This window comes from Patiria miniata, unplaced genomic scaffold (assembly GCF_015706575.1).
Source record: "Patiria miniata isolate m_02_andy unplaced genomic scaffold, ASM1570657v1 HiC_scaffold_30, whole genome shotgun sequence".
NCBI classification, from domain to species: Eukaryota; Metazoa; Echinodermata; class Asteroidea; order Valvatida; family Asterinidae; genus Patiria; species Patiria miniata.
In genome coordinates, this window is record NW_024037070.1 from 8,188,826 (window position 1) to 8,209,419 (window position 20,594).

Genomic DNA, 20,594 nt, shown 5'->3' on the forward strand with positions numbered 1-20,594 from the left:
ATAATTTCTTTTTTGACAGAGCTGGGTGGGGGGGGGGGGTCCCCTGGATCCGCGCCTGACCAGTATGTAACATTTGAAGCAAATAAGCATTTTGGTGTCTAATGAGAATAAGAAACGGGCCTCTAGCAATTTAACGTTAAAAACAAGGAAAGTGGAAGCTGAACAGCGTTTAAGGGGAAGTTTCCACAATAAATTGATGCTACATGTACATGTGTTCATATTAAGTAGCAAAATATATTTTCTAGATAAAAAGGGTAAACGTACATGTTCATTAGACCCCTGTTCCAGCAGTAGCACAATTAGAAAATTAAATCATTTTTTCTTATTGGGTAAATGATAAAATTGCTAAAAAGCTTATTTTGAAATATTTGTAGGGATAATGTCAAATTGCCTTTATTGCTGTCATTTAAATAGCATTATGAGAAACCACTGGACTTGTGAGAGGAATTAAGATTGAAAAGGGAAACATCGCCCTCTTGTGATTAGTCATTGCATGGGAAACCAAGGGAAACCACTGGACTTGTGAGACGAATTGGGGTTGAAAGGGGAAACATCGCCCTCTTGTGATTAGTCATATTCAGCTAAAAATCGCATGTACGGCCGCCGTAATAATTGTAGCCACTGCGTTAATAAAAAAAATAATAGAAAAGTACAGTAACAAAAAACTACACCCAGCATTCAGTAACTGGGGCGCTGGAACTCTATTTTTTTCCTCGAAAATTTCGGCCGGGGCCTATTTTCGCTCGTACCCACCGCGCTGGGAAGGGCTGATGCAATCTCGTCCCTCTATTTAAAGCCCAATTTACAGACACCTCGTTTTGTCCCCATTTTTGTTTTCTGGGCTAAATATCACAATGTTATCACTGTTCACATGATTTTCCATAAAAGTTTAATAGGGTAACTGTGCCACTAAGCAACTTGGTGAATTTGAAGCTCATCAATATTGAGGTTTGGCAAGACTACGTGATGAAATGCGCGCAACTTTTTAGGGGTGTGTCCTGACTGGGGGTGTGTCCTGACGTCACTCAATTCATTCATAATAATACTGTTAGTAAACATTACGCATTCGCCACACACCATATTAGGGGCCCAGACTCCACTGACAATGCACGCCTATTCGCCAGTAGGGTTGTCGAATGACCTGCTAAGGGACCAGTCTCAATGACCCCGCAAAGTGGCGCGGCATCTACATGTCATGCATGTATGCGCGGCATAGCACTACCCACTCACTAGTCATCGAAACATTTGCACACACTGAACTGAGCATTTAATATTGCAGATCTTTCGCACCAATCTCGACGTTTTGTGTAACTTCTTGACTCATTGTGATTGATGGTTGTAGGTGTCTAGTCACAAAGCAAACTGTGTGTTCAGACACGTATAATACCAGCCTTCTTCATCATCACGTTTTTGTCGTCTACCGGCACCGAATTCTCTTCGAACTTCTGCAACAGTTTTAACCTGTAGTCACCATGGCCACCACAGCGAATGGAATGCCAATGTAAGATTTATATCATTCATTTGGCCTATTGCCTTTTGGCTTCCATTTCCAGACGTAGGCCTTATCCAGACGTCTCTTCTTTGTGTACAAAGTCAAAGATTATGGAGAGTTGCATGCATTTTTAAGTGTTTTCTAATAAAATTGGATGTTTCTCAGTCATCAGTCCCAGATTCCACCACCACTCATAATCTGAAAAGTAGGCCTACAAAAAGTTGTAAATCTGATGAAGCAACAGTATTTAAGGAGTGCAAACATTCTTAAAACTGTCATGGCCCATAGACTTAGTGCAGGAAGTCTGAGTGGTGGCCCAGTATGGAATTCTTTCCAATGTCTTTTCCACATTTTTGTGTAGCTGGAGTTACCGAGCCCTGAGGTTTATCATTGGGTTCACAACCCAATGATAAAACTCAGGGCTGGGTAACTCCAGCTAATTTTTGTGTACCCCTAGAACTAGTATGGGTATTACACGTAATACGTTTAATACCCATAGTTCTAGGGGTAATTTTTGTGATGACTGACCTTGATTAAGCTAATATTAGAAATAATTAATAGGCCTATATAAAGGGAAAAAAAGTGGATGCAACATTCTTTCCTTCTTACAGAAACAGATGTGCTTTTTGCTTTTAACTTTGCCTCTTTTTAAAATTCATGCTATACTGGTAAACTCTGTATTTCACACTTGAGCAACATGTAGGGCTATGTAAGAGCTAATGTAGTGGCTATCGTTACGGCAGCCATAACACGATGTTCAACTGCGATCAATACACCATTGCAAAACAGCAGTGCGAATAAGGTTGAGTAACTCCAGCTCAAATGCTTGTCAGGAATTCAACAAGACGACAGTTAAAGGTTTACCCCTAGAACTATGGGTATAATAGTCATGATAGTTCTAGGGGTATTAATGGTGGAGGTCAATGTACGTTCTATCCAGCAGTAAAAAAAGGTGTCCCTAAAAAAAAACTGACTCCACAAAAATGGTCCTTTTCCGGCCATGTCCTTTTCCGATGATACGGCCCAATCAGAGAAACAACATTTGTGTATTGGTGCTGTATGTATTGTGACACACACACAATGTATAGGACTATAATGTCCCGGTATGCGTATGTATGCCACAAAATCTCTGTTGCGTCCAATGTAAACAACAGGGTGTTTGGGGGTTTTTTTTGTGTGTTTTGGGTTTTCTCAGGAACGGTAAGATATTAGGTTAGTTTCCTTTCAACCAGACCTTTCTGTGAAATAAGATAATTAAATTATCCAAACATACAATTTTCGGGTAATTCAGGCCATAATGCCCCATTAAAACATTTGTCTACTATACCGAAGGTTCTGGGATGGAATCCACGCTGCACTTTTTTTTTTCATTGACAGTTAATATTATAAAATTTCCATGGATACAATCTGCTCACAAGTCCACAGGTGTCAGTCCCATGACAAATGTAAACAAAGTGCCACATCAGCAACTTCCTCCTTCAGTACAGCTGTTGCTGCTGCTGCTGAGCATTTTCAGTTTCAGAGAGTACTTTATCTACATGTACTATGTAGAGTCTCATTAAAATGCTGATGTGAGTGACAATCTTGTAGGCTGTGACGCATTTGAGAAAGACCTATTCAGTAAATCATTTCCATTTTAAATTTTAACACCTGCAGTACACCAAGAGTTGTTGCATTTGTACTGCATTTTCTGCACTTTACCTTGAAAATCATGGGACAACCAAATGCAGATTTTTTTTTTTTTAAATGTACATAGGAAATTTTGTTTTAATGAAACATGGTTTGACTCGGACCTTCAGAAATTATACATACACCATACCAATTCTGTTCCAAATGCGCTGCATCCAGCTTTTATTAATTGCTGGATGTCTCAATTTTGTCATGGGTACGTCTTTGTTCTTTAGAGCCCAGGCACCTTCATTTATAGGGACCAAAATTAACCAAATTATGTGGTTGTAGCAATTATGAAGTGATATGTCTTCTCAAAATAATCCTTTTGAAAAGGTTTTACAATGTTTGTGTGGGGCTAATGGCATTTCAAGTGAGGGTGGGGCTAATCTTGTGAAATATTTCCCTATGTCCAGACAAAAGAGGGCCTTGAAACCCAGGGAAGTGGATCTAATGCCAGTAAAACTAAAAGAGAGTTATATAATAGGGTTAATGAGGCCATAGGATTCTCAGATACAACTGAAGGTCATCTATTTTAAACATTATGCAAACAAGTATCAATCTGGGCCATAGTGTACACATACTATTGTCCATTGAAGTGACCTTAAAATAATTGTTCCTGCAAAGTTATCTATTGGTGCCAGGTGTCTAAAAAACATGTCTGGCCCCCCTTCAATTTGTATTTTGTAATTTTTGCTGAGGAATGTAAATATAGGTTTTCCCGGCTATGTTAACATTTATCATTCAAATTCACCAATTAAAATTCACCCAGCAAACTCGAGTTAGTGTAATTTCCAATATTTTATTTCGTCCATCATGCAATTTCAATTTTAGTGCAAGCAAATTCAGACCATGCATGAGCACACATGCGTATTCGTCAAGGAGTTTTCAATTTCATCTCATCTATGCCGAGTCTTGTCATTCAGAAAACAAATTTGTCTGATGCCAAACAATTTGATCATGATTTCGTTCCTTTTTTGTTAATTTCAAATTAATCGTTTGTTCCTTTTAATTTTATCTTCTTAACAATACACTGGATTCCATTTTTGGCAGACACAAAATCAACGTTATGAAATTAAGGGTCATTGTACTTTTTGAGAGGGGCCTCGTAGCCGAGCGGTTAGAGCGTGGAGCTACAGAGTGGAAGGTTGGCGGTTCAAATCCCTTTCGGACCAAAAACTGGAAAACTCTCTCTGACGACCCAACAGTAAAATGGGTACCTGATTCATTCAGAGAAGGTAAGACGGGGAGAGGAGAGGACTGGGCACCGCCACTCATATGCCGCGCCCAAGACACAGTGGACCTCTAACATCCCACTGCCCCTACGGCCAGTAATGGCTATGGGACCTTTACCTTTACCTTTACCGTTGTACTTTGCAACATTTCTATTTTACTTTAACACTTATTCTTTTTTATTGTCAATTTAAATTTAATGTGTAAACATCGTTGTTTTTTGTGTTCTTGTTGATCAGTACATTTTCCTTTTGTTGATTGTTCTCTGAGTCTGATAACATCATGAATGTAAACAAATGTGCCACTCAGATTGTGCTCGAGGGCACAAGGAAAAAAGCATAAGAACACACCAGACTAGTTTACTTCAAACAAGTATTAAAGTGATTGATATTGAAGACAAATCCAATCTACATTGACCAAATATTCCTGACCAAATACTTAAATAGGTTGACCAAATTTAGAGATTGAAACATAAATAATCGACTCAATAGATTTTGTAATAAGCATGTGAAGTTTTTCTCGGACAAATTTGAATATTAGAATTGGTGATTTGGAACGAAAGTTTGATAGGCAGGAAAACCTATATTGTAAAACGTCTCTATTGTAAAATTCTTAAATTCAATTGAGTTTTTGTCAAAAATTTTCCCACATGTTTCACTGTGCTTTTAAAAAATTGGAATAATTTGCTGAAATTTCAAGATTTATGGGCTGGAATATTCAAGGATACATCCAGAAACCACCACAATTGACTGCTTTTGATTGATTACCCATATTTCAAATGTCACATTCAAATTTTACGTAGCTGTGTGCACTTTTTATTTTATATTTTTATGATCTATATCCCACTATTATTAGTTCATGTGAAATGCAAATAAGAGCCAAAAAATGGCCCATTCTGGTCAAATAGGCTTGTTTAAATTCACCAGAAGTTAATTTTCTGAGTAGTTTGGGGTAAAACTATTCCAATTAGGCAGGGTGCTCAAGAAAATTAGGTACCATCAACAATACACTTGATGTTTAGGCCAAAAAAAAAAAGTCTCCGGTTTCTGGTATGGAGCTTGCCCAAAAACTAGTGCGGCGACGCGGCTTTTTTTTTTTTTACCTGATTTTTTTTGCTTCAAATGTCAGCTGATGACTGCAAATGGTGCCCGACTAAACTCAGTGCAAATATAGGCCTATGGGAGTCCAGAGAGGCCACATAAGCTTATTTTCGACCATAACCCAATTTAAAAACACGTTAAAATTGTGCAGCAGCAGGATTCCAGTCAAACCAGTGAGTTTGGCGGTTTTGAGACATCATCTTTCATTGAAAAAAAAACTTTTTCATTTTGCCGACGCGCATGGCTACCGCGACGCGAGCGCGCGCATACCAGAAACCGGAGACTTTGGGGGAGGGGGGGCCTTAGCTTGACATGCTTGAGGAGACGCATAATCCCTATTATGCCCTGAATTGATTTCATTTACATATGCCAGCCAGCCATTCGTATCAGTTGTCACCAAAATTGGTTTTTTTTGTGAGTACTCAGTAAAAGCCATTCAATGCTGGGTTGGCCAGGATCAGTCATAATAAATGATTCATGGCCATTCATTGTTCATTCTATATAATGGAGTTTTTATTGCCTGCTTTCAAACTTAAAAGTGGCTACGTTTCAAGGATTTTATGCAGGTACTAGGTATGGATGGCTTGGTTTTAACTGAAATTGCAAAGTGCACTTAACCAGGCTCAGCTTTGCCTACAGGGAACAAACAACCTTGAAATTGTGAAAATATTTAAATTATAACTAGTCTGTCATGCGAATTTGTCAATTCAGACATGAACATTTTAAATATCACGTATGTTTGCACCTGAACTGCTTGTGGGAACTTTCTTGTTGAAACATGATCAATTTCTTTTCTCCTGAACATATAGTCTTTAATGTTATCTGCTGCATCACTCAGGATGTGACTCAACATCTTTTGGAACCCTGGAGACATTTGATCCATGATTTGGCAAAAACTTTAATCCCAAAGCGACTCGTAATGTCATGATTGTGCAGCTAAAGTCGTTATGTAAAATACATTATTGAAATTTCGAAGATATGTTCAGTTCCATCCCTCCAACTAAATGAGCACACTTTTGATTTCCAACATAGTAAAACCAATCTTTAGATTAAATAGACTTGATTTAAAGTATGTAAAGTCATACTATAAAGGGTGTTTAAAAAAAGGTTATCATACTTTAAAGGGTTAATTTGGCCAGACTAGATACGCTTACCAGCAAAAAGCATGGTATCATTTTAAATCAGAATCTACGTGCTTTTCAGTGATACCTTGGTTGACCTTCCACTGTTACACTTCATTGAGCACGTCTGTCTTGAAAATGTGGTGCAAAATTGGGGTTGGTTCACTTTCATGTCCAACAGAATCAGCAATTACCAGAGGACTTTCAAGATTCACCCTCCTACTATTTAAGAGGTCACCAATGGTCAAAATGTTTGTATCTCACCTCCTGGCATTCTGTGTACAAACCAATGGAGGTCTTGACCAATATTGACCCAAGTAATATAACCAGGCTGACAATGCATGTTGCCATAGGAGGGTTAGCTAAAGAGGACTTTCAAGCTTAAAGAGCACAAGCGCATACAAAAAATGAAGCAGACTCGGGCTCTTGTCAATCGTTGAATTTTATTCATGAGTAAAACATTTTCTACTTTCAACGCCAGGAAAATGGGAGTGTCCATTTATCTGTGGTTGACTCAAGATGACGCACCGGCCCACTTACTGTCTCATTGCTGTTTGAATCGCCTGCGGAAACTCTTTTGCGAGCGAGAGTTTGCTTTGAACTGCCCCGATTGTCACCAGACCCCACGCCCTGTGGCTTCTTTTTGTGGGGCCATTTGAAGAATAAAAGTGTTCAGCACCCCACCGCCCAACATGCTGGATTTGCGCAACTGGCTTCAGAGCGAAGTGGATATTTTAAGAGATGCTCTGGATACTGCGAGACGAGCTGTGGCATTGATGTCAAAGTGTGTGGAGAGGGGAGGTGTCATGGCGAATAAGTGAAATTCAAAAACTCATGCTTGAAAATGAATAAAATTCAATGATGCAAAAAGAACCGAAGTCTTCAAATTTGTTTATGCTAAGCTTGCTCCTTCATCTCGAATGTCAACATGAAAGTGAACCAACCCCAAGTTTGCACAACGTATAGTCTGGCCATATTTACCCTTTAAAGTAGGATTGCCTTTATTTTGAAACACTCTGTGTGCAAAACAAAGGCGAATCCGGAACCAAATTGGTGTGGAGGGGACCAGACCTCATTTGACTAAAGAGGGCACTCTTTTCCTGTTTTTCATTTAATTATTATTTCATGAATCTAAAGAGGTGTAAGGGGACGAGTAGCTCTCTTCTGCTTTAATGATTAAAACAATATAAACAGAAACGACTTATTAAAAAGACCTTTTACGTTTAACAAAGAAAATTAACCTTTGTCATTTCTTTGACAAAATAATAATTGACACCAGTGAGAGGGGGGGGGGGGTGTGACCCCCATTTCCCCCCCCCCCCAACCTTTTTCGAAATGCAATATTTCTCAGTTCAGATGAAAACAGGAATTATCTTTGTGCCAATGAGGGTCTCCTGAAGACGGTCGGAGCATACTGACCGGAACGTCGAGTTCATACCTCTGGTTCTTTTCAGAACCATTCTCTTAGTTGAGAAATTATTCGCACATGGTGTTTCCGCAAACCTTTCATTATTTAGTATCTCCACCATGCAAAGCCTCAAATCTTACTTGCCAATGAGGGTGTTTCTTCTCATCTGCAGGTATACTTACAGCGAGCTGGAGGGTTTTGCCAAAGTAATTCAGGACCGGTCTGAACACAAGCCCAGTGTGGGAATCATTTGTGGTACCGGCCTTGGTGGACTGGCGGATGTCCTTGAGCACAAAACGGTCATACCATACAGTGACATTCCTCACTTCCCAGTCAGTACAGGTAAACAAAACAGAACAAAACCCCTGCATTCCTGAATAGTGTATTTAAAAGCCTGAACATGTAGGAGGCCTACAGAAAAACGTACAGGCCAAGCCTGGTACTACTGAGCACTCCATATTAATTCTTAAATATGAAACCCATGCTCTTCAACACATTCAGACAACTTTTGTATTTGGAAATATAAAACAATTCTTTTTTTTGGGGGGGGGTGGCTTGTTTGGGGGGAGTTGAAAAGTGGGAGAGTAACTAAAGAGAGTCATCCTTTTTCAGATATCACATCAAAGACCACATCATAAGAGTATGCAAAATTCAGAGAGAGAAAATACATGAGATGTGACAAGAGAAAGATATGTGCACATCCAAGGGTTAACACTTGGCATCTCTTTCTTGATGGTTTTGTTACCTTTTTTACCTTTTATGTATTCGTATTTTTTTTTAAATTATATAGTCATTAATATATTGTTTTTATAATCAACAAATGAGAAAACACATTAATACAAAAACACCCAAAATGTGAAGAAATCAGCTGGTAAATGCCATGAAAAAAGTATATATCTGGAAATTAATCAAATGTAATACTTATATTCGTCATAAGAACTATAATAAAATAAATATTAGTAAAGGCGACAATTTGTCCATTGGCCCTTTGATAAATTAAGTCTAAAAGTATGAATTGTTTCTACTCCTGTCAACAGTCAAGGGCCACCATGGCCAGTTTGTCCTGGGTAAAATGAAGGGGAAAACAGTCATCTGTATGCAGGGACGCTTTCATCTCTATGAAGGATATCCAGCATGGAAGGTAATGAAGTATGTTTTATTTTCGAACGGGTCAGAAAGTTTTCAGGCTTTTGTGCGAGGAACAAATGTTGAAAACAATGTGTGAATTTGCCTTTTCACACTGTTCAAAGTCTCCAAGATTTCAGCCTACCCCTTTCACACTGGCAAATAAGAACCTGTGATGGCTTTTACAAGGGTCCTTCACATTACGCAGGGCCGCGTGCTGGCGCTGCATGTGACTGTAAACATGTTTTTGGTTCGGGACCGTTTTGGCGCTTGGGTTACACTGAAATTACGTCATTGTTCCGACCAAAGTTGAACTGAGACTTGCGATTGGTTCACTTATGTTTCAAGATGGTGCGGTAAACACGTTTTAGCAGACGACGTTACTTTGTTATCACAAAAGGAATTTAAACATGGGTTTGTACAGTCGTTTGGGTGAAGTTGATACATAACAATTAATCTGCCTAGGGAAATGCTGGAAACGTAACTACCTGACTTCCGCTTACAAATCGTGTAAAATTGACCAAAACATTGGTCTTCCCAAGGTGTTCATGATGGTCTGCTCACCACTGTGTTTGTTTACAAAATGAAGTCACAAACAATTTTGGGGTTAGGCGTTTTCACCGTGCACTGGAAACATGTTTCGCGTCTGTGACGTCAGAAACATGTTCTAGTTTAAGGGCCACCAAAAAATGGTCCAAGTAAAATTCAACCCTGGTTAAGACGGGGTTGGAATGGTACCCACTGGACACAAGCTAATGAGCTCAGCTTCGTGCATTACATTGTTTGTTGATTTTTTTTTGCTGATGAACGCAATTTATTCCATTGTCAATGGTTTAATATTGCTCATCCTTTGTAAAGCACAAAACCTTGTGGGAATTTGATATGTAAAGTTAGTACCTTTTTTTCTATTTTTTTAATATTTGAGAAATAAAATGTAATTATACATGCAAGTTGATATGTCTGACAGATGTCCAAAATATTTAGCAACCATCTGCTGTTCAGAATTATCTACATGTATGAAAACTATCCAAAAGTCGAGTTGTAGGACCCAGTAGAAAGAAGCATATTTTATCCCTGGTCTCAAGAGGTTTCATGAATTGAAATACCAGGGCTTTTCTTCAAAGTAGAGACCCAATGCAGAAGGTCACCCTACATGGGGGGGGGGGGTACCTGATATACTAGATCAGAGCCTGGGAATTGAACAGGGTTGTAATTCTTAGGTTGTTTTGGTTTGGAAGAAACTTTTTGTAAAGCTGGCAAGATCAAAACAAACGTTCTCTAGCTCAACTCATTTGAGTTTGTGCTACACGGTATGTGTAGTTTCTTGTGACTGCTCGGAAAAAACCTGAGGTATCCTTATCCCAAGGGAACCCCAAGGTTTAAGAACCCTTTCTCACACTATCTAGACACAACTTTTCTACCAAGTCCAGACCTCTAGTGAAATTCAGCACTGGTCAGGATCGACCAGAGAGGCTGTAGGGCCTAACCAGTTGAGAGGCTGTACCTGACAAGGTCACAGGATCATCAAAAACTGGATTTTCATAATCAGCAAAGGAACATGAAAAACACTGTCCTGAAGTAATTGGTTGCAGATGTATGCAGATGTACATGCAATTGCACTCATTTACATGGGAACCCCCCCCCCCTCAGATTTTCGAATTCTCCACAGCCAAAGAAATACATTCCAAAAGGAGGACAGAAACATGCATTTCTTTTTTTGTGGTATTTTATCACACACTGCAAATAGTTTTATGATTTCTGCCAGTGCTTAACACAATACCATTGTCATTTTGCCTTTGGTTGTTCAGCTACATGTACTGTATGTAGAGCCATTTTCGGAAATGCACCTTAATTCATTTCTGTTCAGTGTATGCAACCAGTGTTCTCCAACCTGTAAAAATAACCTGGTGCCCTGCCAAGCTTTCTGAGGCACCTGCCAAGCTTCAAAAGTTGCTGCCAAGCTTAAAACGTTGCCGCCAAGCATGCTTAAAAAGTTGCTCGCCATGCTTTGAAAGAAAAAGGAAAAAATAATAAAAATGACAGTGAGACTACCCTTACCCTCCAGGGTATACTTTGGCCAGAAACTCTGCCAAAAGCAGTAACATGCAACACTTGTCAAACTGACAAGCCTGCCCATTGTTACAATCCATCAGATCAAAAGTCTCAAGGCCAAACTGCCTCAGAGTCCCTGGGCACTGATGTATTAAAAAAGATGATGCTGAGCCAGTATTGTACTCAACTGTAAGTGTAACTGTTTTAGAAATGGCCTAAAAGCTGTTTTCCATACATAAATTACATGTTCATCTGCAAATAGCACCCCCTAGCTTATAGAAATGTATGACTGCACAGAGCGCCCCTAGAATATAGCGCCCCCACCCTTCGCTTTTTGACAGCGCACCGACCTTTAATTTTCAAAGTTGGAGAACACTGGCAACTACTGGCTAGAATAAGATGCATTCAGCTGTTTCTTTGCTCAGTGAAGCTGACGATTACGGTGTTTTAATCCTCTGACTCTTCATGAGAATAAATCCTGAAACCGTGTCCAGTTTACATCACAGATTTCATGTAATTAATTGTATTAAAATTGTTTCTGTTGCTGCAGATTGCCAGTCCAGTTCGTGTGATGAGCTTGCTTGGAGTCAAGACACTTTTCATCACAAACGCTGCCGGTGGCATGAACAAGAATTACAACGTTGGTGACGTCATGATCATAAAAGATCACCTGTTTTTCCCAGGATTGGCTGGGATGAATCCCCTCGTTGGACCCAATATGTCACAGTACGTTCCTAACTCTAGTCCTATGTGACCCAATCAACAATGTCACTTTATGTAACATACTGATAGTCAAAACAAATATTTACTGTGGTGATGTGCCCTACTTTTAGTCTAGGGTTGGGGTCCATCCACTATTTAAAGGGAATATACAACATTTGCAAAAATCGAAAATAAAACTACCAAGTTTTTATGAAATACCTTACTAGGATGTTGGTAAATGACAGTCTAAAGCATCCTGTAAAATTATGGCACCTGGTGTGAAGTCATTTTCAAGAAAATGGCATATTTGTATCTGTTTCCAGCGGTGGTCGGCCGACCACCGTTGGAAAAACCCAACTATTGTGCAACTACTGCTCAAAATTTACCATTTTTTATTCAGTTCAAATTTTGTTTGCTATTGGTTATATATTTATGAACGGGTGCAGGCCAGCTAGACTTGTTCCCTTACCTTACAATTTTCCGGCATCTGGAAATTGATCCATTTTATCTTTAGTGGAGTCAGGGAACCAAACTACTTGAACATTTTTTTTGTTTTTCTTAGTTTTTCCAGCATTTTCGAAGAAAAAACTTCAAACATGTCAGTGTAACAAAATTTGATCTATTATACTCCCCCTTCAAATAGTTCATTTCTGAAAATTACAGCAAAAGCCAATGATGTACATTCCCTTTAAAGTTCAGTTTTTGGATGACTGCTCTGACATTAGTGCATGTTCCATCCCATGCATGCAAGTGTACAGATTTCTCATCGTGTTCTCCACACTAAATTATTTCTCATCGGGGAAAGTCCCTCTGCACACAATACACAGCAGCGGTGTCATAGCAAAATGGAACCCCTAATTTATAGAACGACCCATATCCACGGTTTCCTACAATATCGGGACTCCCACACTCACGTTACAAAAATGTAACATGAGTAACCGATTTTGTGCGTCTTGTTTATCATACATAACACATTTTTCTGGATGTCATCTTTGGTGCTTAAGTAGGTCTAGGTCTACTCTATCTACCATGGGGATAACAGTTATTAGACCTTTTCAGTAAGGTAATTACAGCCCAAGGAAACTCAAAAGCACATCAAAAATGTAACGTGAGTAACTGTGGAATTGCCCCTTTAGACTGTCATTTACCAACATCCTATTAAGGTATTTCGTAAAAACTTGGTAGTTTTATTTTTCGATGTTTGCAAAATGTTGTAAAGTCCCTTTAATGTAGCTGTTTGTTTTCATTGACATGCACTTTTTTTCTATGTGTAGATTTGGTGAGCGATTCATCAGCACTTCGCATTTGTATGATGCCGGACTGCGAAAACTGGCCCGAGATATTGCAAAGGAAATTGGCTGTTCAGACTTCGTTCAAGAGGGAGTGTATGCGATGGTTGGTGGGCCATCCTTTGAATCACCAGCTGAACTCAGACTTCTCAATTTAACCTGTGATGTTGTGGGTAAGATCATCAAATCTACCCGTTATAATTTTTGTATATTGGATGGTAATCTCTTTTTCTTTGGTGATTTATGTGGTAGCATATCATATTTTTTAAAGTTTGCACATATGTGACCCGCTCTGCAAAAATGAGTCTGATGTCGCATAGCTTGAATTCCAGCTTTCAACACTTTTACATGGAAACAGTGAAAATTTGCTCAAAATTGGGATTTTTTGTTTTTGTTTTATTTTGGTTGTTTGATAGTTTTAGTTCAGATATCTTACACAGAAATTTAAATATTGTAAGAAAAAGACTAACAAATTTATGATTTTTGGTGCTTTTCTTGGTTAGTTACAGTGTATTTGTAATTTTTAAACCCTTTTTTCTTCATTGAGACATTTCTTGCTTTGCAAAAACTTGACAGAATCGAAAAAGGCACAACAGTGCAACCAAACGCCCTAGAGAGGCCCATGATATACCAAATGAAAGCTTATTTCATTCCCATTTTATTAATTTAGTTAACTCAAAATGTCAGTTTTGCCACAACAGACTCATTTTTGTGGAGCGGGTCACATATGTGTAAATATACAGATGGGTATATTGTGACAAATTAAGTGTCAAATGTATGTGCACGATCCTCCATAACAATTGCATTACCCCGGTGGTAATTTGTTTGATATAGTATAACACTGTATAATACCACATGATATATCGATGATATACATGTAGTAAATACCACACACATTATGTTGTACAAATTTCACTGCCCTGTGGTAATTTGTGTGGGTTGTCACAGTACAACAGCACTACCACGGTCTGTGGCAATTACAACACACATTTGTCAGATATTCTCCTTGAACCTCATGTCCTCATTTTTGTGTGTGTGGTATTTAGCATGGTACCACAGAAGTACCACAGGATATAAAAGGTACCACACACATTTGTGTGGTACTCTCCTCCAATTCCACTGACCTGTGGTAGTTTGTGTGGTATTTAGTACAGTACAACAGAAGTACCACAGGATATCGAAGGTACCACACACATTTATGTGGTAGTCTCCTCCAATTCCACTGACCTGTGGTAGTTTGTGTGGTATTTAGTACAGTACAACAGAAGTACCACAGGATATCGAAGGTACCACACACATTTATGTGGTACTGTCCTCCAATTCCACTGACCTGTGGTAGTTTGTGTGGTATTTAGCACAGTACAACAGAAGTACCACAGGATATCGAAGGTACCACACACATTTATGTGGTACTCTCCTCCAATTCCAATGACCTGTGGTAGTTTGTGTGGTATTTAGCACAGTACAACAGAAGTACCACAGGATATCGAAGGTACCACACACATTTATGTGGTACTCTCCTCCAATTCCACTGACCTGTGGTAGTTTGTGTGGTATGTAGTACAGTACAACAGAAGTACCACAGGATATCGAAGGTACCACACACATTTATGTGGTACTCTCCTCCAATTCCACTGACCTGTGGTAGTTTGTGTGGTATTTAGTACAGTACAACAGAAGTACCACAGGATATCGAAGGTACCACACACATTTACGTGGTACTCTCCTCCAATTCCACTGACCTGTGGTAGTTTGTGTGGTATTTAGTACAGTACAACAGAAGTACCACAGGATATCGATGATTGGTGGCAAATACTACACACATGTATGTGGTACTCTTCTCAAATCCTGCTACTGTTCTGTGGTACTTTGTGTGGTACCTACATGTACATGTACCACAAGAATACCACAGGACCGCGTTGTCCACTGTTTGGATTACCACATTGTGGTACTCTGGTGATATATACTTTTCCTGTGGTAATTTCTGTGGTAAACATATGTGTTACAGAAGTACCACAGGAATACCACAGGACATTTTCGTAAGGGCTTCTAGGGAACAATGCATATGTAGCAATATTCTATCGGTAAGTATTCACCAGTAGAATCGGCCCACACCTAGCTTTGTGGAGAAGGGGGAAATTTATGCCCTAATAATTGTCAACTAAAATAAGTACATGTACAGGGACCATGACAAGTCTAATTAAAAAACCGTCGAAAGTCAAACCACAAATCGGGTCAAATGTTACAGTGGATAAAATGACGATGAAGGAAATGCCTTTGTGACAGCTAATAGTTTGTGACACCAATATAGAGTCTGATAGGACTTGTGATTAACATGTTATAAATAATGTGATGATATGATTCCAACTCTTGTCCAGGGTACAACACTTGTTTGCATTGACCTTATCCAGTGAGAGTACTTAGTACGCAATTTTGTACTCCATGACTGGCAAACTCTCTTCTTGCACCACTCGCAGGTATGAGCACATGCCCTGAGGCAATCACCGCCAAGCACTGTGGGATGCGCGTCTTTGGTATGTCTCTGGTCACCAACAAGTGTCTGATGGACGTTGACTTGACAGAGGAAGATGCCCCAAATCACGTAGAAGTCTTGGAGACGGGAAAGCTGAGAGAGGAGATTTTGCAGGAGTTGGTCACCAAAGTGGTGGAAAAGATGGACAACTACTGATGAGGAGAGAGAGAGAATACGACAGTGAGATAAAGTCAGTCGTTATGGGGATAGATAACCATAGATACATGTACATGTGGCTATTTTGAAAAAAAAGTGGACCATTATTTTTCTGAGCTATTAAAGTTTGTAATGCAGTGGTGTGTCCTTACCACCCTGAAAAATAATTACTACAATGAAGATTTAAAAGTGACATATTCAAATCAAATTCAATAATTAAAGAATGTATTATTTTTGTTTTTACAGATATATACAATACCCAAGTGTGATAAAAAAAATTGTTATAGACTTGAGTTTTAATAATGATAATAATAATCGGCATTTAAGAACACTCTTATTAGTAAACCAAATCACAGCGCTTACAGTATTATTATTACCCCTGATCATTGGGCCAATTAAACGTTCCAAATACCATCTCAGCTCCCTGGGGAGTATACAGCTCGATGCTGTCTGTTAGGCGCAAGCAAGCTAATTCAATCACAATAACCATCTCTGCCCTCACAGGTACCCATTTACTCCTGGGTGGAGAGAAGCAGTGAGTTTTACATGTATAATGAGGTGTTACTCGCCCTTATTTCTTATTTTGTTTGCTTGAATGCATGCATACTTGATATTTTTAGTTTACTGGATGAACATTCAACTCTGATAGATACATTCTGATGTAGTAGGTATTACTCTGAATTCAGCATTATTAAATTTATAGCTTAAAGCACATTTGAAGAGAAACTTGATTATGGCAGAGAAAAAAAAACATTTGTCATTAAGCAGGAAGATCACAAGTTGCTTTTGAGCTGCCATACATATAAACCAGACAAAAAAAAGCATATGGCACTAGACGAATAATGTGAGAAAAACAAACACTTTGCAAAAAAAGGGAGAACATTGACACAACATACCCCCATGCAGTACAAGATCAAAACATGGAAATATAGAAATGGAGTGCAATGGAGACATATTTTAAGTTCCCACAAGTTTATGAACTTAATTGTTTTGTTTTTCAGGGAAAGTTTGTTTTTCAGGGAAAGCTTCCATCTATTTTTGATATAAAATCAGGAAAAACATAGCATTTGTTCATTGGAAGTGATTAAAAAAATTAAGATGACAGCCCAAGGTATTGTGTTACAGTAACAGTTTAGTCGAAAAAAATGTTGACGGGAATAAACAATTGAGCAACAATAAACAAAAGAGCAATTTTTGTGCAATGTATTTTGAATGTTGGGGGCTTTTTTCAACCTACCTTTCCCCAAGTCTGTACTCCAGAATGTGTCCAATAATCTTCTTTTCGGTCTCTGAGTTTCAGTAATCCTAAAATTGTAAATAACAATTTAACATTCAAGACTTTTAGGAACAGTGTACAGCTGAATAGGCTACTAAATGACACTATTTGAAATATCTTCCAGGAAATATGTAGGTTGTCCATTGTCAAAATACTCATGATCCCATGCCTTGTCATCTGGTTTGAATGGACCGATCCAGTAAGCACTGCCCCATGGTATTCTGACCAATCACAGCCGTGATTTATGTCCGACATGCGTGCACGCGCGTATGATGCGCGCGGCAGGAAAATGCAGTGCGTGTGGCATTGGAGAGGAGCATGTGTTAATTTGCCCACGTGCGCAGTGGGCGGGGCTTACTGGATCAGTCCATTCGTAATGGTGAATGACTTTCCTTGAAGTGGTAGTCATAGTACATATAATCATGGCGATCTACTTTGAAATGTACCTCATAAGCATTTTGGTGTGAGCTAATGTAACTTTGGAAAGTACATTGAATATATATTTATTTTTGCTGTGTATTAATGGCCTGTTAACTTTGAAAACAAGTTTGTTGCTTTTTCTTTTCACTCTGTACAGAAGTTAAAGATTTGCCTCCATATTATAGGTGGTGCATATCATTGTAACAAATTACACATTTGAAATTGTAATTTTCTTCAACCTATGTTTTCAATCCCAGAAATTTTGTGTATAGTTTTTCTTTCCACAGATTTGTTTATTGTCTTGTTATCTATTCTATGAGCGGTAGACATGGTTTGGATGGTATCTCTGTGTAGCACTCTTCTAATTTTACACTGTAACATTTGTCTAATTTCCTACAGAGAAATATTGTATATTTTGTTTAATCTGGCTTTTGGATGTGGTCATTTTTTTAAATTTAGTGTATGCACTCAATATGATTAAAAAGTGAGTTGTTTTTAGCATATGGGTAGCCTTTTAACTGTGGTTGAAGCAGTAGTTGCAAAGGAAAGTAAGTCCCCTAACTTCCATCTTGTTGTAATTCATTCAAGTGCCTCCAAATTCCCTGTCACCTATCAGTATTCCTGATAGGCACTGCATGTTACCGCCTGTCAGGAGCACACACTTAGTTGTGTTATTTACTTGTGTTTGTGTTATAGTGGCTTACTAGTTGAAATGATTTGAAGTTAGCCTCCATGTACACGCTAATATTATGCATGATGTGTCACAAGCAAGTTTTTGAAATTTGCGGGGCTTCTGACAAATGTTGTCCTTGAGACCGTCTTAATTAAGAATTTTTTTTTTATCGAGGCTCTTCAACTGATGTCCACGTAATTGGCATGCTTATACACGTAGTCATTTCTGGGTTCACCATCTATGATAGGCATGCATATTTACTTATATGACTGTGACTCTAGATGGTTACACCCCTATGTTCCAACACCCCTATGTTCCGACTGCACATATTCCTATTCCTAACCCTAACCCTAACCCTAACCCTAACCCTAAACCGGGAGTACACAGTCTTATGTGCGGGTTGTCGGAACTTAGTTGTGTCGGAACATAGAGCAGTCACCCTCTAGATATGTCACAATTTTATTTTCTGATGGATTGAAACCTACACTCTTGGAAACTTTCAGGTACAAAACACAGCGCTTCCATTCTGCATGGCTGAAACCAAGATAAATTCCCTCAAAATCAGTGAAAAAAGTTTTCATTTGAGAAAAACAAAATCACACTACCATCATGTGACTTGGGCATTTATCAGAGGTTTTGGGTGTGTGTGTGTGATGAAAATTAGGGGATTTCCTTTTGCTTTCCTTAGTAACAAAATATTAAACCGAATTTAAGCAAAATGTAATCAAAATGTAATCAATTTTTTTTATGTTACATAAGAGCGTTTCTGTAAAGATAACTGCGAAATGATGAAAGAAGTTGTACAGATTGGATTTTGAACTCACTTTACCATTGTGAAAGGGAACAATATGAAGTAATATCAATTCATATTTGTATATACTTAAAATAAACACTGGCAGGCTAAATAATGCATCAAATACAAATTTGCAAGTATTATTATGTAAAATACACATTTTTACATAAGCAAAATAGACATTTTATTTGTTTTGGGGGGGGGGGGGGATCGGCTGTGAGGAGTAACACAATTGCAAAGTGCAGCAATGTGGCCAGCACTTTCTTATTTTTTAGTCAATATAGAGGGCGTTATCAGTTGAGTGAGTTGACCACGCCGCGTGTGATATAAGTTTGAGCATGTTTAGGGTTTGAGCAATTTAACCATTTCCTATAGAAATTGTCCCAAATGGTTCTATTTTTGAATTTTATCTGAAGAATAAAAGCTGTTGTGTATTCTGCATTGCATTTCTGTGTGGACGTGTTAAGATCTGTTAAGATTGTTTCTTGTGAAAATCGATTCACGATTAGTGGCCCAGATTGTGAAAATGTTAGCGTATTTCCCAGTTTTACCAGACAATGTAGGAGTGGTAAACTATTTCTTTTCCCCTCCTGATGATGGAGCAAGTGCTTGGCATAAAAGTCTTATAAATGGATCAAATAATAGGTTTTGCCCTTGGTGGTGTGACGTCTGCACTATAAGACGGGAGATCGTGGGTTCGAGTCCCACCCGAGTGATTGTTTCCAACTTTCATTCGGGAGGTAACACACTGAGTATACAGTGTTTAAACGTCGGTGAAGGGCAAAACCTATAATTTGATTTATATCACCCCAACGCAAAAATTCCATCTTATAATTATCTTATAAATGGAAGTGTGTTGTCAATTGAAGTGTGTTGTCTTCGGGGGGTTGGCATGGTTGGGTTTGTAGTGAAATTGAGTGATTCCCAGCCAAGTACCTCATGCAGTAGCACCGTACGTGGGCGGCGACGATCCCTACTTTTCTGTTTCTAAAGCCGGCCACAGGTCGACCCACGATTTGCTTGCGCCACGACGGAACCCTCGGCATCAAGCAGAAAAATAATGCTCAGGTCACAAAACTGAGAAATCGAATGATAGTCTGTCCTTAAAAGAAGCACGAAACGTGGCCTCAACGGTTCATTTACTCATTTTGTATTTTTAGGCCAGAGTCAAGGTAATAATTAAAAAGACAAATGCGAGGCTCAATATTAAAGTTTCCGGTCGACGTGTTGCCTACTGGAGCAGTTGATATAAGCGAAGATGCTTTTGGAGAACAATTGGACCGGTCACCGTGCCTTGATGCCTATCGATGTTGGAGGCCATCTTACCTCTATTTAATTAACTGAAAAACTGCACTGCAGTATTTCTCAAAATCCTACCAATTGGCGAATGTATTCAACACGCAAATTAAAATGTATCGATTTTCTTCGGCAGTGCAAGAGAAAAAGGAGTACTTTATCGCCCCACTCCCCAGAGTTTTCACACAAGACGTGTTGCGTCTTGGCGGTTGCACCGATTCTGTATCTACAGTTGAACGCAAAATATTGTTTTGAAA

The 20,594-nt window shown here is 38.8% G+C and overlaps 1 protein-coding gene across 1 annotated transcript; it reads left to right on the forward strand.

Annotated features, from left to right (window-relative positions):
- The first annotated feature begins 1,207 nt into the window (after positions 1-1,207).
- LOC119739304 (purine nucleoside phosphorylase-like) lies at positions 1,208-19,487 on the forward strand. The gene is made up of 6 exons (XM_038214189.1): positions 1,208-1,501; positions 8,195-8,364; positions 9,060-9,163; positions 11,750-11,925; positions 13,176-13,363; positions 15,668-19,487. Exons 1-6 carry the CDS (start codon positions 1,473-1,475, stop codon positions 15,877-15,879), a joined length of 879 nt encoding a protein of 292 aa, XP_038070117.1. The 5' UTR covers positions 1,208-1,472; the 3' UTR covers positions 15,880-19,487.
- Positions 19,488-20,594: the final 1,107 nt, after the last annotated feature.

Bases quoted from the DNA above. Each gene is read 5' to 3' on its own strand.
- LOC119739304 (XM_038214189.1), top strand. From the start codon at position 1,473: ATGGCCACCACAGCGAATGGAATGCCAAT. The intron at 1,502-8,194 runs GTAAGATTTATA...TCTCATCTGCAG, and splicing joins ACAGCGAATGGAATGCCAAT to GTATACTTACAGCGAGCTGG. The intron at 11,926-13,175 runs GTACGTTCCTAA...TTCTATGTGTAG, and splicing joins GTTGGACCCAATATGTCACA to ATTTGGTGAGCGATTCATCA.